The sequence below is a fragment of the Diachasmimorpha longicaudata genome, chromosome 15 (assembly GCF_034640455.1).
Source record: "Diachasmimorpha longicaudata isolate KC_UGA_2023 chromosome 15, iyDiaLong2, whole genome shotgun sequence".
NCBI classification, from domain to species: Eukaryota; Metazoa; Arthropoda; class Insecta; order Hymenoptera; family Braconidae; genus Diachasmimorpha; species Diachasmimorpha longicaudata.
In genome coordinates, this window is record NC_087239.1 from 607,066 (window position 1) to 627,731 (window position 20,666).

The 20,666-nt window shown below is 34.9% G+C and overlaps 2 protein-coding genes across 9 annotated transcripts; one reads left to right on the forward strand and one right to left on the reverse strand.

The window, feature by feature from the left end:
• The first annotated feature begins 1,279 nt into the window (after positions 1–1,279).
• On the forward strand, positions 1,280–17,225 carry LOC135169728 (atlastin). 8 transcript variants are annotated; one of them, XM_064134966.1, is made up of 8 exons: positions 1,280–1,387; positions 1,619–1,697; positions 7,682–7,756; positions 11,788–12,068; positions 12,315–13,316; positions 13,700–13,914; positions 14,066–14,132; positions 15,486–17,225. In XM_064134966.1, exons 2-8 carry the CDS (start codon positions 1,670–1,672, stop codon positions 15,612–15,614), a joined length of 1,797 nt encoding a protein of 598 aa, XP_063991036.1. In that variant the 5' UTR covers positions 1,280–1,387; positions 1,619–1,669; the 3' UTR covers positions 15,615–17,225. The 8 variants fall into 8 exon arrangements, 7 of the variants coding, with proteins under 7 accessions (XP_063991036.1, XP_063991039.1, XP_063991038.1 ...); XR_010300248.1 differs by lacking the exons at positions 1,280–1,387; positions 1,619–1,697 and adding exons at positions 7,184–7,412; positions 14,585–14,887 and having other exon boundaries at positions 15,486–15,683; XM_064134969.1 differs by lacking the exon at positions 7,682–7,756.
• On the reverse strand, positions 16,622–20,657 carry LOC135169733 (uncharacterized). Its single transcript, XM_064134987.1, has 2 exons — positions 20,304–20,657; positions 16,622–19,494 (listed from the first exon to the last, which is right to left on the reverse strand). Coding segments are annotated over exons 1-2 (873 nt in total). The 5' UTR covers positions 20,306–20,657; the 3' UTR covers positions 16,622–18,623.
• Between the last annotated feature and the right edge of the window lie 9 nt (positions 20,658–20,666).

The window sequence follows — 20,666 nt, forward strand, 5'->3', positions numbered from 1 at the left end:
GTCTTGTCATTTCGTCCCACCTTTTGCCCTCTACAAGTATCATTTTTATCTAAAATTTATTTCTGTGTAATTGGAAACGTCGCACTACTATTTGACGATATTGTGACAGATAATTAATTCGTAGACAATTTAGATTTATTTTTTGCGTTAAGATATTTTATCTCTGGTGTTTATATACATAGCAAAAACTCCCAAAGCTCTTCCTAAAATTTCAAGTCTTGTTAACTGGAAAATTCCATTAAAAAACCATTGGCACTGGTGCATCGTTAAATCAGGCATTGTTAACCGTACGAGGTCACTCATTTTAGATTGAAAAGAATTTGGGGAAATTAATTTTAAATGAACGCACCAACGAACAGTAAAAAATCATTGTGATCAGCACTGAGGGCCCGTTGTACCTCGGATGGTGATTATTTTACGTGTATTTACATAGCTGCAAAGCTCATTTATATATCGGTTCGTCACTGCGTGGGGGAATGGAACGAGGCGAAACACAGAGCGGAGGGTAGACGGGGGTAGGTTGGAAATGGATGATGGCTGATAGGACAATAGAGAAACTAACAATGCCAAGCACGACGTGAAACGGCGAGAGACAATGACATGGTCACTGCGACTCGAAAGCAAGCGATGGCTATGTCTGCTACCTTTGAGCCCTAAATCAACATTCACTATCGTAAAATGAGTTTTGCCATCGTAGAAGAACTTTGACAAATTGTGATTGCTTGTGTGTGTAGGAGAGAGATGTTATCGGGATTTCTTCGTGGTGCTAATTAGATGATACAGCTGATATGGATTTTTCTGAGAGTCACAGGATGATATGGGGAAATTAAATTAGATTTCTGTTTTTCCAACGAACTGTGATTTTCTCGGTCACTTATCCGCTGAAAATTTCCATTTCTTTTTTCAGTTTCATTTCATTTTTTTTAATTAACAAAAATTCAAATTTGAAAATTCCCAACTTTTATTTTTTTCAGTTTATTACTTATTTATTTATGGAGTGCAATGTATAATCTACTCGGCCCTTTACATTTCATTGCAAACTACTTCTGGCTATTTTTTTTTATTTTTTAAATTAAGTTTCTGCTTTTCGAAATCTTTAGTAGAGGGTTTTATATTCTACTTTAGTATTCCATTCACTCTATGGTAGCACAACTTGATGGAAATCACATTTTTCTTCTGTCTTACCCTATGTCTCTCTGGCAAAATCATAAAATCTAATTACAAAATTCGCTACTAAATTCAAACGCAGCTCCGCTTGTCTCACGTAGTCGTCCGAGTCTCACCACCGAGGCGCCTCTTGCGGGCGTTTCGTCACCCCCCCCCCATTTCAATATGGCGGACGTCAGACAACATAAACACAGTGACGAGTACATTGGTTCATATGTTGGTAAGTCAAACGTCTTTTATTTTAAAATCGCCACCCGTAAAAACGTCAGTCGCTGAATCAAAAAAACCTTCAAAAGTCAAATATCCCAGTGTCAACTTCTCCAGCGATCGTCCAACTTCTCTAAATCCCCGTTAATCAACGACACCCATTGCCCAGTGCATATGTAGTACTCCATCGCATAAGTGCCAGCTGTATCACTCAAGTTATTGTTCTCGTGTTGATTTTTTTTAGTTTCCTGTCAGTATCATTTTGACGTATTATCAAGATCGACAGTGACCGAAAATGCCACATGAAAAATACGATTCACAAGGTATTTAAGAACATTCCACTATTAGTTGATTTATTGAGACCTAACATTGTACGAAAAATGTGTTTTTTCATTCAGAAAAAATATGTGTCATTTGCATGTGATTAACCTTGAACTCACGGTCAATCGATGATGATTTTTCAAGGCACTTGTGAGGCTCTCGTACGCTCCACCTAATTCTCCTTCTTATTCCCTTCCTTTTGTCCCCGGATTTTGTGAATTAATAAAACTGCCGTGTAATGTTGAGGTTATAATAACCCGTAATTTATGGGATAGAAAGTTGCACGAATTCCTCGTACGTGACGTTTCTCACATCCTCTCGTGTGTTGCAGCAAAGGGATATTTATCTCAGATGTTCATTTCTTTTTCCATCTCCCTTTGTCCATACAAGAACTCAATTATTGGGAACGAGGCTTATCAGTGATTTCAACTATTAATAACTAATCAATTAATGGAATTAATGATTAACACGTGTCGTTAATTAATTCGTTAACTAAATCTACCGATCTTCGCTATCAGACTGTTTGATTGAATTGAGATAATTAATTAGCCTTTGATGTGAACAACATTAGAATTGGACAGTCGTGAATACGGAAGAGGACCTACGCATTAGCCACCAATTAACTCTCCTCTTCAATGACTTGCTGTCAAGCCGCCGAATGACGTAGCCTTGCCGTGTCAACTGTTTTCGTTCTATCCGTTTGCAAAAATTACCGTAGGTGCTGCCACGTAACATCGAGAGTAATATAACAGTATGAAAAAACTAGTTGTTTTTCACTGGAAGACGACTGGGAAATTGTTCGTGTTTTTCATGAGATATTCGACGCCAGGCGAGGCGAGGATTCATTCCTTCCTCTGTTAGAAATCGATGCGGGTTTTGTTTTTAACACTGAACTCAAGAAAAAAATGTCCTAATTTTTTTCTACAACCTCTTCCATTTTTTAAACTTATTTTTGTTATTAAAATTACTGGAATTCTCTTTATAGATTGTTCACACTGTTGCCAGTGTTTGGCATTTTTCAATTCCTGACGAGTATTACCGTTCATTTCGGCGTTACATATTATATTTAAGTTCATATTATGAGAGATCTTCAAATTATCTCTATGAATTCAATTCCAAAGTGGTATATGGAGATATTTGTCGATTAGTTCCGAAAACAAACTGCCCTTATCGCCTCACTCGATCAGCTCCAGAAAAAAGCTTTTAGGGAACATTTTTTTTATCTTCCTTAGATTTCGAGATATTACTGGCCAATTGTCAAAAGTGACTTATCTCGTTGTACCACTCCAGAACTCAATTTATTTATCAATTTTAATTTACTTATTCTGAATGAATTTATTATTTGTTTATGATTGTCTTCTTATTCCGTTTCTGTATCGACGGGACGACAATCGTGAGCTCAAATTAATTGGGACTTCAATTTTATTTTTATTGGAAATAGGGTATACATATAAATAAATGTTTAAATACTGTCCATTAAACTTGAACTCTTTTATCATCGCAAATAGCACGAGGATAAACGTATATACTCGGGAGATCTCTCCAGGAGACTGAAAGCAAATCACAAAGACCAAAAGATAATTCGTCACCTAATGAAAGAACCCTCTGTTCTTTCTTCCTCACAAATCATTGTTCATGTTTATGTAAACTCCTGAGTAATTCTCTGGCGCGTTGAAATAGAAAATTGAACTGAATAATCCAATAGGTGAAACATCCGGCAAATGCATTGCTTCCATTCACAAGCAAAAACATTCATTAATTCTAATGCAACACTAACCAAGTGAAAATAGAGTAGTTTTGGTAGTTTCCATCCGTTTCTAATGTGATTTCACAGCTAAAAATTACAGCAAAATGAGATGTCATGATTTCCTATGAACCCTTTCTCTAAACCCGTCACAATACAAAGGTTCATTCAGAGTATCGATGCTGAGTACAAATATCTGGCCAAATTTAACCCCCCGCGTCTTTATTTTTTCCCTACTACATGTGATCCCGTAAATTACGTGGGATATAGAGTGTGTAATTAATTCTGAAATCTGGGGTTATATTTCCACCGCAGGGATCTCAGTGAACTATAATAAATACCCAGAAACCTAGTTTTCGGAGTTTGTGTATTAAGGGAGACGATTTATTGAAGCCTTGATAATTAGAGAACTTGGTGTAAGGGAATGCGTCAAAGTTGGAGGGAACGAAATTTATGTTTTCGCAATTTCTTTAGTTTTTGGTTGCAGTTGGCATATTTATTTCATAATTGTAGTGAATGATATGAAAAAATTGTGGAATCAGTAAAAGTTCGTCGGAATGAAGCCCAGGGAATTGTGCGATTATCTCCATTTACATTTGGTCTTCATGTACATAATTGGGGTGGGCTTTTGATTGGAGTTTCCCATCGATATTTTCCAATAAGATCTGATGAATCGACGAGTTATTTTATATGCGAAATATTTGCTGTGGGACTGTACAACTCAAACGATTGGAGGGATGCAATGGTAAATCATCTCTTTTATCTCATTAACGAATCATGTACTTCATATCCTCTCAATTCCGTGGATCAATACATTCTGTTAATTAAACGTACATTACTCGGTGAAATGAATATGAAACCAATCAGTCGCAGGACTCTAATTGCACACAGCTCCAATATTTACGGATGTAAATAGGGGAAATGTTCGAATGTATATTTTTAGTTTCTACTTATTCCGCGTATCGGTGGAGCAATTTTAAATAATATTCTGGGAAGGTTGTAATGGTTCTCTGATGAGGGGCAAGAGGAATTCCATCGCTTTCCTGTGCCGCAATATTAATTACTAGTTGAAATTGCACTGGATGAGGGAAGATCAATCCAATAATTTGAAGCGTTACTGCAAGTCATTGCTCAAATAGTTGTTCATAGCTTTTCATGGTCATTCAGGTGTTTCTTCTTTTAGGAATTCATTCATTAGAAAATTATCGAATTCCACTCGTCTAGATGGCTGACTTCAACCAGAATCTAATTGCATATTTGCTCACGATTTTTCGATCAATTCAGAATAATATTTCAAATGACGTTATCGAATTTCTCAATTGCTTGACAAAGTTTCCTGAACATTTCAATGTCCTCAACGGAGAAAAAAAATATTCTGTCAAACCAAATATATGTTAACATTTTCAGCATTAACGATATTAAATTGACATAATATTTTTTTCCAGCGTACTCATCACCATTTTCGTAACCCTCTGCCCTACGTGAATCAGGAATTACAGTTGAACTTCTCGCGATGAATCTCATTCCACCTGTTATGACATTACTCGACTAGAAGTCCAAGTTGTCCATACCAATTACACTTGACTCAGTCAGTTCTAGAAATTGTACTATCCCTTATATGCAGAAGTTTTTCAATATGCTCAATAATTCTATCGAAGACATCTCGACAATTGTCTCTCTCACATCCCATGAACTAGCACAATTCCGGAAGAATTCCACCAGCATTTATCCTTGAGAATATGAGGTTTCGCAGGAGAACTTTACGTTGATGAAATTAGTTTTTTAGAGTAGAACGTGAAAAAGTCCTGCGAACAAAGGAAAAAGGTTTAAGACTTCAGGGAAATGACCCTAATTTCTCCAAGAAAGACGATTCAGTAATTAAACGAATAAAATTTCAGAATATCAATCTTTACCTTTCAAAGTTCCCTCAATTTTTCCTTTTACTTTCGAACCTCTTATTGACCTAGATTATTATCTCTTCTGGTATCTGAAAAATTATGGCTCAAAAACTTCAACATTTTTTGAAGATTCAGCTGAATATTTCTTCAATTTTTTCTCTTCGTGATTATTGATGAAAATTTTAATGCGCAAACTTTATCTTTGTTCCATTTTAAACTTGCATAATTTCGTAAAAAAAATAAGAATTCTACACGTGAAAACTATTTTTAGAAGATCGCCGGAAATTGCTTGAAATAAATCAATGGTCAGTGCAGAGGCCGACTTTAACAGTAAAATTTTATACGTCAATAGCGATTGCACGTAAAAAACAGGTTAAAGACTTCAGATAAATGGCTTGAATTTCTGAGAAAAGGCCGGTGTAAAATTGACCAAGTGAAGTTCCTATATTCCATCATCCTTTTGTCCACAATTGTCCTCAACTTTTTTTAAACTTTGACTCATTCCATTAAAATTTACTATTATTTCTTCCCGAACAGTTGATGATTTTTGGCTTAAGGGGTTATTCTCATGTGAGCATTTCAAAAAATCGATTTTTTTTTTTTTTAATATTTTGACAGTAAAACCTATTGAAAACATGCTGTGAAAAATTCAGACCGAAATTCATAGTATTTGATAAGTTACAGCTCATAGTAGCCGACGCGTCGTAAGCGATTGTCTACCAGGCTTTAAACTTTAAACGCGGTTTTCTCGAATCATCATTTTCTGAAACGGTCAAGGTCCTACAAGAAAAAGTATTCAACCGATTGCTTTAAAATTTACATATGTTGTTCTACTCATTTATAGTTATCGTCCCTACCACAATTGTTTATTTTCGACAATATCTTCATATTTTTTTTAAACGATTTGTAACGAAAAAGAACGAGATTTTCGTGATTTTTTTTTGAAGTTCGATATTTTTTTTTGTTTTCAATGAAATTGATTATATTTGGTAGGGACGATAGCCACAGATCTACTGAATAATAATCCATTCGATTTTTTTATCTCAGACAACATGAACAGCCGTTATCATCTTGACCAGTGAACTACCTTTTTTGGTTGGGGACTACTTTGACTTAAAAAAAATATATGTTAAAAACGTAAAAAACGCCAAAAAAAAATTTTTTCGTATATTTCAAACTACAAATAAAAATATATTAAAAAATCAACATGATTGAAGGTTGTTGTCGCATAAAAAAAAAATTCCGAAAAAGTGGTAAAATATAGGCGTTCACATGAGAATAACCCCTTAAGATCTCCATATTTCTTAGAAACTGTTATTGAAATAACATCTGCAATAAACTCTCAACATATTTCGTGATTGCGAATTTACAATCCGATGACAGAATCAGTAAAAACTGAAAGTTTATGTAATTATGCTTTAGAATCTCCAATCATTTTTCATTAACAGTCTAAAATTGAAAATTAACAAATTCCCGCTTCTTCCATCCAATGTAATGTTGTTCGGTTATCGGACGACAATTTCATCTTTCACATTCAGAGACTTTTCCCTTCTGATTTACGAAATTCTCCATCACATTCTCCGTCAGCTATCTGCGGAGCCAAAATTTAATTGTCCATTCGCAATGAGGAAATCAATGAAACGAACACTCGCTGAAAAACAAAATAATTAAATTTAGGTAATCCTCTGATGACAGAACTATTCAGCTGATGAATGCTCTCATGCCACCAAATATCGTGGAAGTTTGCCAATGAAAAGCTCTCGTTCCAACTATTTTCCCACGTCTGCCAGGCATTTTTGTGGCGCTGCAATCCACCTATAACGGAAAATCCACATTTACTTTGACCCTTAGTAGTCACTGTGTGCTCTCCCGCGTCTGACCATTGATAACTTAATTATTATTAAATTTTTATAATCCGATGAAAAGTCTCATTGTGCTTTGGAATAAATGTTAATTAAGAGGGATTGATATGAGTGAACAAAAGAAGAGAATCAGACACAGTCCTCGCCCCGAGAGGCCTTCAGACAGACGGACTCGACAGAGATTACCAGACGGATTTGGAATGGTGGCTCGTGGTGTGTCTCAGTTTATTTTTGATTTTCTCATTTATAAATTTTTGTGCTCCCACAATATGATCCTTTAACCATGCTGACCATGTAGTTCCAGAATAAATGACACTGTAAATGGGATAATAAGTTCCAATGTCAGAGTTAGTGGTGGAAGTACCAAGAATGTCACCAGACCCATGACTCCTAAAAATATCCGGTTGGATCGTCTCGAACGATCTCTCTAATGGGCATGATTCTGGCTCTAATGAGTTTAAATAAAAACCCTCTAATTGCAGCTACGAAACCTCCAATGACGTTGCTCGATGAAAACGTTAATCGCGTACCAGAGAGTAGACGGCCCCTTAAAGTCGGTGAGTGGTTCAATTACATGTGATGAATTTTTATGAATGCATTTTTTTTGAGTTTCGTAGGAGAAAATTTTGGTTGAGTGCCACTTGGGAAAGATGCTGCAAGAGCACATTCACGTTGAATCAAAAAGATAAAAATGTCGCCCGTCTCATTTTTTTTTCAAATGTCCATTAGATAAACATGTTGAAAACATTTTTTTGTACATTATGCATATCTTTGAGGGATTGGAATTTTTTTGTAATTACTGGTTTTTGGTAAGACCATCTTTTTTCGAATTGGTAAATCATCCCCTCGGGTACTCTAAGAGAAAGGCAACCCTTTCTAACCGAGACGTTACAGGTTTCATTAGCTTATAGATGGGCAGAGTTTGAGGGAGATTTTTTAAAAATTGTTGATTACTCAAAAAAAGTCATGTTTATCTGAAATTTTCACCGAAAATTGAGGATAATACGATAAGATATGACACCAATTATAATTGATTTATTACCATAGTGCAATCGTTATTAATTTTTCCTCGGGGACAAGTATTACGAATAATATTCAATTAAATATAATTGAATTAATTAATTTAATATAACGATGGAAGTGCGATTCGTTATACTGCTGTGAGCCATAGTTATTAGGATTTTTCGAGTGAAAAATCATAATTTCTCCAGCACACATTCTCCAAAGAGCTTTCATTCCTTGAACATTGATAATTCAGTTGAATCGATTTATTTTTAATTAGTCACGTTGCTGGAGTACAGTCACCATTGGGATGTTGTTATTTTCTTTAAATTGATTGTTTCCGTCATGAAATTGTCCGGTAACTTGGCACAGTGGGTAAGTTTGCCTCCTCACGTGAGGACAGGTCTGAGTTTAAATCTCAACGGAGGGGGATGATACGATCCTAACTATTTAAGATCTTAATCTTATCACCGTATACTTTAACCGGGTTGGAGCCATGTAACATAGCAATGAAAGAAGAAAAAATCATCATGGAAAACTACAACATCAAAGACTGCTAGTGTAACACCATCTAGAATTGGCAATGGGCTCATAAAATTCCTTTTTATTGTTAATTAATCCGGATTTTGCCATCTGACTTTTTCTCAAATATTGTGATTCATCAATAGGTCTGGTACCATTTACAGATAGTCTTTTACCGTAGTGCGACACATATTAATATTTAGTGAGACCAGTATTGAAAAAAATCATAAATCGCTATTATTCATGAAATTACATGAAATATTTATATTACCTTTTCATTACAAAAATCATTATGTCTCCAATTACACGGTGACAAAAACTTTTTTAAAGCGCTTTCAGTTATAGGTGTTCGAGAATTTAATTGAGTCGATTGATTCTTCTATTAATTTTTGCTACTTTATCGGAGGAAAAAAGATTTTTCTCTAATGCGTCACTCCTTTGTCTTCAAAGTTATAATTATAATGTCTTATTATTTATCTTATCCCAAACCCTTTTAACAAAATAATATATTTTTAAACATGTCCATACTTGCTATCTATTAATCGTACCAATTAGCGTGTTTTGTTACAATATATTTCCATTCTAATACATCATACATGAAGAATAAAATTTTTATTGTGTCATTGATATTCCACTGCTTAACGCTTTTCAAGAGACAATGGGATCACTCCGTGATGATATGAAAAGCAGACGTTGCGTGAAAAAAAATTACATCTGAAAGTCAATTTCAAGCGCTTAACAAGATATTTTTTTACTACTGTCTGTTTTACGTAAAACTGCCACCGTGAAAAACGTCTATTGGACGAACGTTGTTTAATTTGACTTCCGTCATTCAAGTGAACCATTCGTTAACTATTAATAAATATCTATTTTGTTATATTTAATTTACCCCATTAATATTTCACGAATATTATTTGGAAGAAAATAAATCATTCTCCCGATTGATTCATTTTGATTAATCGATCATTATGCTACAATCCGATTTTACTATAATCATTTGCAAAACCATTTATTGTCATATCTCGCAGTTAAGAGATCTCTTATTATTCAAATCAGTTTTGATAATATATTTTCATGCAAAGTCAAAATCTCTGCAAAAGCTTATCAATAAGAAATGACTTTAATTGTTCATAACTTAATCAGGAAATGGAAAAAAATGGTAACAAATCATAGATAATCCAATTGTGACTATGAACATCGTATATGAATTTCAGATAAATGTCATGATTTGCCCTTATCACATGCAACAATGTTTAAACTTCTACTATGAAGCTGGTCAATTTTTCCATCACGTTAATTAGTCTAATATATAAAGTATTGCTAGTTGGCTACATCAAATGGCACTTGATTTTTTTTTAGAATCGGGGGGCTAGAGAAACCGTCTCTTATTTTTTTTCTATTTTTTTTTAACAGTCAACTTCAACAATATAATTTTTTTTTTGATTTTTCGTTTCTCTCCAATGCCTCACCAAATTTTCGAAAGAGTCTATTCATTTATAAGCCTATTTCGATATTAATCGATTACATAAGAAACCATCCGATCATATTGAAGTTAATTTGCAATTATTTATTCATTTTCTCTATTCCGTGATGAGTTTCGAGCAAGTGCCAAGACATTTCCGGCCACCGGGTTGATACTTATTTTACTGCGTTTATCATTGGAAATTACTGGCATTTGCAGGTACAGGTATCATTATAATTGTCTACGGGAAGCTTATTTCCCCTATTTATTTTTTCTCGAGAAGATTTATCTACGCGAACCTTTATTTTCTTCAATTCTGAATTATTCCTCCTCGGGAAAATTTATCTTTTTTATTTATTCATCCTCGGAAAGACCTATTCCTTTTAATTATGTATCGCGGGGGAGATTACACTATATGCAGCTATTTATCGTTCAGAGAATGAGAAATGGCTATTTAAACCTTTAAATTTTGCTCAAGAAGTACTTGAATAGATAGCCGATACCTTTTTATTTTTTCTAATTGTTTTCAACAACTCATTCCTATCATAATAAAAATTTATTTTCCAACCTGTCGATTCTTTGTCCTCTTTCAAACCTTAGGAAGAATGAGGATTCGGGGCCCTTTTATATCTCGTAAATTTTAAAAACTGTCTTCCAATCCTCAGACTCATTCTCTCCTAATAAATCCTCATTTTTACAATAAAAATATTCACGAGAGGAAAAGACTTTCATTGCAGTTCAGTAGTAATTATCTGGATTTACTTGTTTTCTTCGTAATACGTCTATTCGAATAAAAATTAAATCAAGTCAGCCCTTCATAAAAGTTGCAAGTGCTGCAGTGACGCAATTATCTTTACACGATCTTTGATGCTGAGATGACGTAGTAATTATGACTGCACCCACCCCACTTTGCGTTCATTTGGAAAGAGAGGAAAGATCGAGTGACTGAGGTACATACTCTGTCATCCGGTGCAATTGGTCCTTCGCGCTGGCAATAACGTAATCGCTAAAAGCGTATAACTCCACCTAGAAAAAAAAATCGAGTTTTACCTTCATCGTAGCCAAGGCATGCGGGCCAATGTGAGAACCAGATTGGATACACGGCGCTTTATTACCTAGAAAAGTCGCGTACCGTAATTGGACATCCTTCGAACTTGTTCGGCATTTAGTACTCCTATTAGAGGAGATTTCTTTTTCTTCGCTTTCCTCACTTTTTATTCGTTTACCTTTCTTCCTTATTCAAGGGAAATTTACAGCGTGAGTGTAGACGATTATAAATTTTTGCGTTTTTCAACGTTTCAAGAAATAATAAAAACGGTCAGCTTTGAAAGTTTTATAATTTCGAAAACAATGAACTCGGTAATTTATCGTGGGTAGATTGTTTTCGAAAGCTATTTGCATATAATTGTCAATGTGTCAAAATCAATTGCCATTTTGTTTATAGCTGTGTGGTTTCCATTATTTGGCTAATTAATTGATTGATTACAAACACCAAGGAAGAAAAGAGGTGTAAAAATCATCTTTAAATGCCTGACGATTAAGTACCTTTTAGCGAATGCAGAATTTGTACTAAAACTAAAGCTGTTAATGGATTTTCTGCAGATCATCCTGGATTCAAAGAGAGAATCGAAAGATTATCTTCGATGGATGGGTCCACTGAAAAATCTGAACAGTTGGAGAAGTTAGTGGACGCTGGACGACCCATCCAAGTAATTCTAGCTCATGCTGATCATACGTTCGAGCTGGACGAGGAAGCCCTCACTGAAATTCTCCTCCAGGATGACATCAAAGACCGCAGTGTCGTGGTTGTCTCAGTGGCTGGTGCATTCAGGAAAGGCAAGAGCTTTCTTCTGGATTTTTTCCTGCGTTACATGAACAGCAAGGTACGCACTAACTTTCATAACGTTCAATTATTTATTTCTATAAAAGTAGTTTAAAAATCCCAATATTTTTCAAGACCATTTTTTTATCAATATTGAAAGCAAGTGTAGTTCAGAGGAGGTAAATTGTGTATAATTATCGTGACAAATGGCAATCACTTTTCTCAATATGAAATAAGGTGGTCCATTAATTGTTAAGACTGGAATAACAATTTAGATAGCTCCTTTGAATCCGCCTTTATGCTTCAGTATCTCCACAAAATCAATGATGACTCATGGCTAGGCAATGACGAGGAGCCTTTGAGTGGTTTCTCGTGGCGCGGTGGTTCTGAGAGAGACACAACAGGCATTCTTATGTGGTCCAAAGTATTCCCAGGAACCCTTCAAAATGGTGAAAAAGTTGCTGTCATCCTGATGGACACACAGGGTGCATTCGATAGTCAGTCAACCGTCAGAGATTGCGCCACTGTATTTGCTCTCAGTACAATGTTGTCATCAGTGCAAATATTCAATCTGTCCCAGAACATTCAGGAGGATGATTTACAGCATCTCCAGTTGTTCACAGAATATGGTAGATTGGCATTGGAAAAATCAGGGAGTACACCATTTCAAAGGCTACAGTTCCTGGTTAGGGACTGGAGTTATCCTTACGAGGCGAATTATGGAGCCGATGGTGGTCAAAAGATCCTGCAGAGACGCCTGGAGATCTCTGATCGACAGCATCCAGAGCTCCAGAGCCTTAGGAAACACATTAAATCATGCTTCTCTGATATCTCCTGCTTCTTGATGCCCCATCCAGGTCTCAAAATCGCTACCAATCCAAAATTCGATGGCAGACTAGCGGAAATTGAATCTGATTTTAAACAACAGTTGAGGGTACTCATTCCCACTCTGCTGGCACCTGAAAATTTGGTCACCAAGAAAATCAATGGACAGACAGTGAAGGCTAGAGAACTTCTGGAATACTTCAAGAGTTATATCAGAATTTACAAAGGAGATGAATTACCAGAACCGAAGAGCATGCTCGTCGCCACTGCCGAAGCGAATAATCTCTCAGCTGTTGCTGACGCTAAGGATCTGTATTTACAAATGATGGAGTGCGTTTGTGGTGGAACCAAACCATTTTTGGCAACTGCACACTTGGAGTCGGAGCATCAGAGATGCGTGGATAAGGCACTACATCAGTTTGTTAATAAGAGGAAAATGGGAGGGGATGAGTTCAGTCAGACGTACATGGAAAAACTTATGAAGGTACGGATGATGCTAAGGCAAATATGGTTATATCGATTGCACATCATTCTATGGATGGAAATGAATTCTTTTTATTGAATGCCAAGTTTCTTGATATTTTACAATTATTTTGTTATTTTAACTTCACAAAACAGAAGTTCAATCTGAAGGTCAATCTCGATAGTAAATTAAATGTTAGACGGCATTATAAAAATTTTAAATCCGAAAATTTGCGGTGGGAGAACATTTAATATCAAAATATCAATCAAGGATAAATAATACCATACCGTAAACCATAGAATAATGCAACTTTTTCTTTACAAGCCTATCTAGGTTTGGTAATAAAAAATATTCCGTGATAGCTCCACTATAACAATGTGAATTATCCACTGGTGTTATTTTAGGATATGGATGAGGCTTTCCTGCAATTCAAAGCACACAACGAGAGCAAAAACATATTCAAAGCAGCAAGAACACCAGCAGTGTTCTTTGCTATCGCAGTTACAACGTATATACTTTCAGGTGTATTTGGATTGATTGGACTTTACACACTCGCAAATATTTGTAATCTCATCATGGGGAGTGGACTCCTCACGCTCGTCCTTTGGGCTTATATAAGGTTTGTTGGCGTACCTTTCGGCTCTCTATTCTGGGAGATTAATCCAAATTGCAATTTCATTAATCATGACGTCGATATTTTTTAATAAAAAGTTCGGAAAATCGTGGAGTTATTCCGAGCTAATTCGAGGACTATTCAATTTAATCTTCAGGTACAGTGGCGAGTTTAGAGAAATTGGCACGCAAATCGATGATCTAGCCAGTGCTATATGGGAAAACGTGAGTAACTTTTTGTTTCTTATTGATTGGAAAATTCTTGCATGCTGAGGGATCAGACACGAGTCATTTACTAATCATTGTAACATATTCACAACAGTTAAAATGAAGAATTTTCATCCATCACCTTAAATCTGAGCTTAATTTCTTTGTTAGGAAAAAATTGGCTGCAACAATTTTGGTAAAATCTAATCAATCAGGTTTTTATTCTCAAATAATTCTTGTAAATCTGTTGTATAAAAAGAATAATCATTTCAATCTGTAAAACACTAATGCCATCCAAAAATCTTTACATGGTACGTGAAACATGAAGACCGGTCAGTAAATAAAAATATTGTTTTTCTGAATGCTCGCAATGATTGGATGAATATTCTTGTTATTAGTCCATAAGTAATTCGGAATATCCTAAATTAAAAATCCAGTAATATTATTTTGTCTATTTCTTTTCTCAACAGGCCTGGCAATGCGCTCATCTCCTACATAAATTACGTTACGTACTTCTGTCCCTACTCACACTAGCAGCATTACCTACAACGACTATTGTTTACACACACTTTCATAAACATGGTTACATCTGATCCCACGCTTCACTCTCACTCTATATATTCATCATTTATGTTACGATTCGAGTTATTACCAGTGTTTCGAATGATTTTATTACACTGTTTAGTTCTTAAGTTCTTGTCTGTTTGATTTTCATTTTTTATTCTAATCCCACTACCAACCAGAGTGCTTTACGGAATCAAGGCACGTTTAAGGTAAAGTTGTTAAGGTATTTCCTGTGAATTAAAGACCTTTTTCATGGAGATTTTCATTCAAATTTAAGCGAAATTTCAGTTTCAATTGTGTGTAACAGGAAAAACATTCGAACAAATTACAACATAAGTTCTAATCAACTTCTCATAATCGAATTGACATTCTTATCCTCAAGAATGACCCGTTGATATCGCATTTCAATCGATTTTATTATTAGAGAATTATTTCAAGGACAGAAAATTTCATGAATATTCAAATTTAAAAACGATGCAATAGTAGAGACGTTCGTGAACTGTTCCAAAAAATTTAATTGCAAATTCAAAATAATTTTTCTTAATGTCATCGATTTCCATAACCATTCCCAAAAAAAATGAATTTCTAATTGTGCAATTGTTCACATGAATCGCATTTTTCTTAATTTCAATCAATCTACTCCCTTTTAACCAACAACAATAAAGTGTAAAAATAGAAAGACATGCCAAGTTATCAATGAAAATCATATCGTAAATTTCATTTGAAACAATTGCCGTCCACCTGGTAAATTTTCCTAATTTTATTCGTACGAAAGAATTACATCAATTTTATTTTATATATTTTCAGGTCATGAAACCAATTTATCAGCAGTTTGTCGAAAAATCAGTATCTGTAGCTGTTGCCCAGGCGGCGGAAATGGCGACAAATACGACAATGAATGCAACTGCTTTAAATGGCAAGACGAAAGTATCGTAAATGGAATAACTAAAGAAATCTCCATCCCTCATTACATTCGACTTTCAATATATATTCTTTTCAAATTCATTTAATCTGATTCATACCTTTCGCATGATCTACGGGACACTGAACAAAATTTTCTTGTTGAGGACGGAAAAATGTAAGAAAATTGTTGCGATCTTTTTTATAAAAAAAACAAATGCTAAAATATGAACAATATAACCAAACCTCTTATTGGAGATATTATTGTGAATTTATGTACAGTATTTCCTGATTACGAATCAGTGCGTTAGATTTGTTGAACAAAAGAAAAATTGATGAAAAAAAACATCAGAGAATGGAAATTAATATTTATCTGATCATTATCTAAGATTGTTATAGGAATGAAAATCTCAGAAAAAATGAAGATTTATCGAGATAAAATTGGAAACATTCTAAAAATTAAAAGTACGAAAGACCATGAAATTTCTTCGGCATTCGCTGGGAAATGTTCTCTTATCCCGGAATTTTCATGAAAACCTAATCGAACGTTTTATCGCGTTACTGTGTACATAGGTAACTTTAATGTTTATGTTAACAATGTGCCAGATTTACATTCAGGAATTTTAAAGTTATTTTTCATTGAAGAGTCCCGTACATTTATTGAAACAATTTTTTTACATGCCATGTTTATATTCTGTTGCAAGATAAAATTAAATATAACAAACCATTGCTGATTGTTCATTCTGATAGCCGAACAATTGTTTTCGTTCGAATATATTGATTTAACATTAGTTATATTGTTTACTTCTCTCTGTAACAGTGGTGAAGAAATCTTGCCAATTACTTAGGGAGTTCCTCGTCTATTCAGTTGTAGACTCGAAGATTATTCTTTTCTGATAGTAAAGTGTGGAGAATAACGAAGACTAACTCCACTCTCTCATTGATCTTAGAGCGTACATGTAGCAGAAAATAGTGCATCATTTTTCTTTGATTTTTTAAATGCAGCATCAAAACAGGGTGCCATTCAACTGTTGGTTATCTGGTTGTTTTTTTTTTTTTTCGTTGTTTAGAATATTTGTTTTCTATTAATGGAGGAATATATTATTCACCTCATAATGTCTCCCTTTCTGTTGAAAGGTTCAAAGAACTTTCATGCAATTACTTGAAGTTTTTTTTCGTATTCGTGTTATCATTCGTTGATGTGCCGATGAATTCGATTATAAAGGAAACGTCAGAAAGAATGTACAATGTGATCTTAAATATATGATTTATTATGATTTTATCAATGTGTTAAAGTTCAAGATCTATTCGTAACGATAATTCTTTCACGATCAGCCTGATCGGATGATCTAACAGCTCACTTTTAATATTTAAAGCTCATTTTATCGCATACCGTTGCATAGTAAAACTTATTAATATGAGGGTACAGATGTGTAGGGGTTTTTCACTGGATTTATTACCGAATTCCGGTACTCTAGATCCGTTATTGATCATTTTTTAAATAATAGGTAAGCATAGTAATCTCCGTGTTGCAGAAATGAAAAATAATTTCGAAACAAAAAGCAGATATGTAAAACGTTTTAAATCTTAACTGTGGTGTAAGTTGCAAATGGGTAGTCAATAAATCTGTATTTTTATATTAATGAATTGAGTTGTACAAATTTATTGAACATCGATGGAGTTTTATTTACATAGAAATAGTATTGAAGATGTGATAGCAAAGGAATTGCATATAGGGATACGAGCACTTTACGATTATTTCAATGAATATATTACAGAAAAAAGGTGTTGGGAAAATCACATTATTTCACGTCACTTGGAATTTTGCCTAAATCTTTTTCATTCCAGACTCTGACTTCATTCAGAAAATCGATAAAAAAGCATGCTAGATGGCATTCGGCAAATGATGAAGCTGAGCTTGAATGAAAAAAAATTGGATACATTGTTTTTAATTACGCAAGATGGAGAAATTATTGGCAGTTCATGTAATTCTCTATTGCACGTTATGCTTTGTTTGTTTACAAAAGAATCCCTCAACATAAAAAAATATGCAAAAACACAATCAATTCGTTGTTAGAATGTTATCATTTGGTAAGTGGTCTTAAATCCACCAAATCAGATGAATTACATGAAATTCATCCACGGGGCTATATAATAAACTGGAAGAAAATGTTGTTCTTCGACATGCACAGCTCTGGATTTTTAATGATAATTAAAAACATTGAAATTTATTTTCCATTGTCTGAACAATTCAGGCTAACTCAAAACTCTCGATGAATAACTCGGTTTTAATGGACAAATTTTATATCTTTCCTCTATTTTTTATACTTACTAAATAGTCCATTAGAGTTTACCGATTCCCGTCGAAGAAAAGGCGACGAACCTTTCCAGGAAGTTTTCCTGAACTAGCTTCATTCTATTAAATTCCAGACGTCATTGATACTCCCTCGCCTTCGAATAAACTATTCAACTTCTAAACATTCGTTTAACCATATCATTAGCCTGAATCGTCGCCGATCTCAACTTTTTGCGATAAATCCTCAACTTCTCCTTGACATCAGCGTTGTTAGGCTCACGTTCGGCAACTCTCCGTAAGTTCTCGATCGCTTTTTCGTTATTTTCGGTCCCCCGTAAGCCTAGCCTTTCCAATACAGAGTTCTCACATTCAACTCAATTTCGTGTTCGTGTTATTGTATTCGAGCTCACATTGCCATGTAGTTGTCGACGTTCGTCCTTATCTTTCGTATTTTCTTTTTCACTTTTCCTGGAAGCTCTAGCTCAGTCTCGATGACGTCCATTAAAAAGACGATTGAGCAGGCTATGTTAAACCTGGAGAAGGCATTTCAGTCTGTTTCCACAACCGGATAGGTTTCGTTATCTTGAATTTCATGACAATTGAGTGACTGAGAGCTGAATACTTCTGGTGATTAAAACTACTTGGTGTTCTGATCATCTATCTCTGACAATACTTTATCTCCTTCGATGACAACATGGCTTAAATGAATATCAAACTCTTCGATGTTAAATTCCCCCGAAATAAGCTGCTCAAGTTCTAAACATGCGCTTAACTATATCATTAGCTTCCATGTTCGCCAATTTCCACTTTTCGCTGTAAATCCTCAATTTATCCTTGACAGCAACGTTGTTTGGTTCCAGTTCAATAGCCCTCTGTAAGTCCTCCACCGCCTTTTCGTTATTTCTAATTCCTCCATAAGCACAGCCCCTTCGATAGAGAGCTTTCACATTATTCTCGTCCCTCTGGAGCACTTTAGTGCATAACTCAATGGCGTGTTCGTAGTTATTGTACTTCAGTTGACACATTGCCATGTTGTTGTAGAGGCTTGTCCTCAACTCTCGTATCTTCTTGTTCATCTCCTCTGGGAGCTCTAAATCAGGTTCAATGGGCTCCATGGAGATGATAATTTTGCAGGCTTTACTGAACCTGTAGAAGGCGTCTTTCAGTCTGTTGTCATGAACCAATGCGACTGCCATGTTTTTGTACTTCAGAGCCGTCTGATATTTTTCTCCTGGAGTCCACTGCCAGATGGGCTTTACTGGTATGTGTTTCGTTAACGTTGCTTTGAATTTTATTGTTATTGAGTCGTTTGGAGCTGGAAGACTTATGGTGATTAAAGCTATTTCGTCTTCACCCATCCATCTGATTGCTCTATCAATCTGATTGTCTATCTCTGACAATGCTTCATCTACTGTGATAACAACATCTGGCTGGCTGGACAGAATTGTGCTGTGATGAGCGGATAAGTCGAGAGAGCCTGCGGGGAGCACCTCAACGTTCTCAATGTGCAGGTGACATATCGATCCTTCCATTGGCTTATTCGTTATTGAGCCATGAGTTATCACTTGTTTCTTTACGGTTTCGTCGCTTGAGGAGTAATGAATCTTCATGGTGGAGGACCTGAAATGAGAATTTTTTTTTGCAATTTACCAATCCATTAAAATTCACTAGGTATTCAGTAGTATTTTTTAAAAATTGGTAGAGCAAAATTCAACTTTTTCTTTCATTTCAATTCTATTAAACTGTTCAGTAGAAGATATTCAATAGAAAAAATCAACGGGATTCGATCTTCCTTTGCGAATTTATCTACTGTTATTCGATTTCTAATTTTGTGTTTCACGTTTTTGAGAAGAAAAAAAAGACATTGAAAATGTGGGGGTTTGATGTAGATTACGAAGTAAAAATTTACGGCTAAGATAATAAGTGTGTTACTGGAGGAAATTAAAATCCAAGGCGATATTTTATATTGAACGCAAATGTATAGAATGGTCGAGACGCGAAATCCAAACCGAAAGAAGTAATCTCACTCGTACCACAGAAAAATCAAAACAAAATGAAAATTTGATCGATCAAAATTCTACCGATATCACCATAAGACCCTCACAATCCTGATTTTTTTCTCCAAAATATTCTATGCCGAATATATTATTCTTAATGCGCAGAAAAGCTGCGGAATTGTTCAATAAAATTCCTGTCAAAATCCGATAGATTTTTGTACCGAATGCGCAAGTTTTCTCTATGAAATTTTATCGTGCGATGAAAAAAGTGAAAGTTATACAATAAAATTTTGTCAATACATTTTCGTCGAAAATTTTCTACTAACATTGAATATACAATTTGCTCCGTGAGTATTAATTTCACAAATTCGTTTGTACGGAACAAAATTTCGATTATATGGAATGGAAAAAAATTCCGTGGATAATACTTACATCGAGTCTAACCTTAAAGGCGACAAAAATAATTCTTACAGCAGAATCTTGACACAATTGTTCGAAATCACAAATTATACAATTATTCACGCATAAAAGTGACGATAATAGAGACGTTGAGATTGTGCATAAATTTGGATCATCTATTGCTCCGACTTGACCATTAGATTTCAGCTAGAGATATTTTAATGACTTGAACTTGTATGACTGAGTTGTTCCTCCAATTAGTCACAATTTTTATTTAGATTATGCACTGGGAAAGTTCAGATATTGCGAATAAATCCCAAATGTCAACGATCCAGCATTTACAATTCCATTTCAAATATTTCGGTTAACCCTTTGTGAATAAACAAACAATTTTAA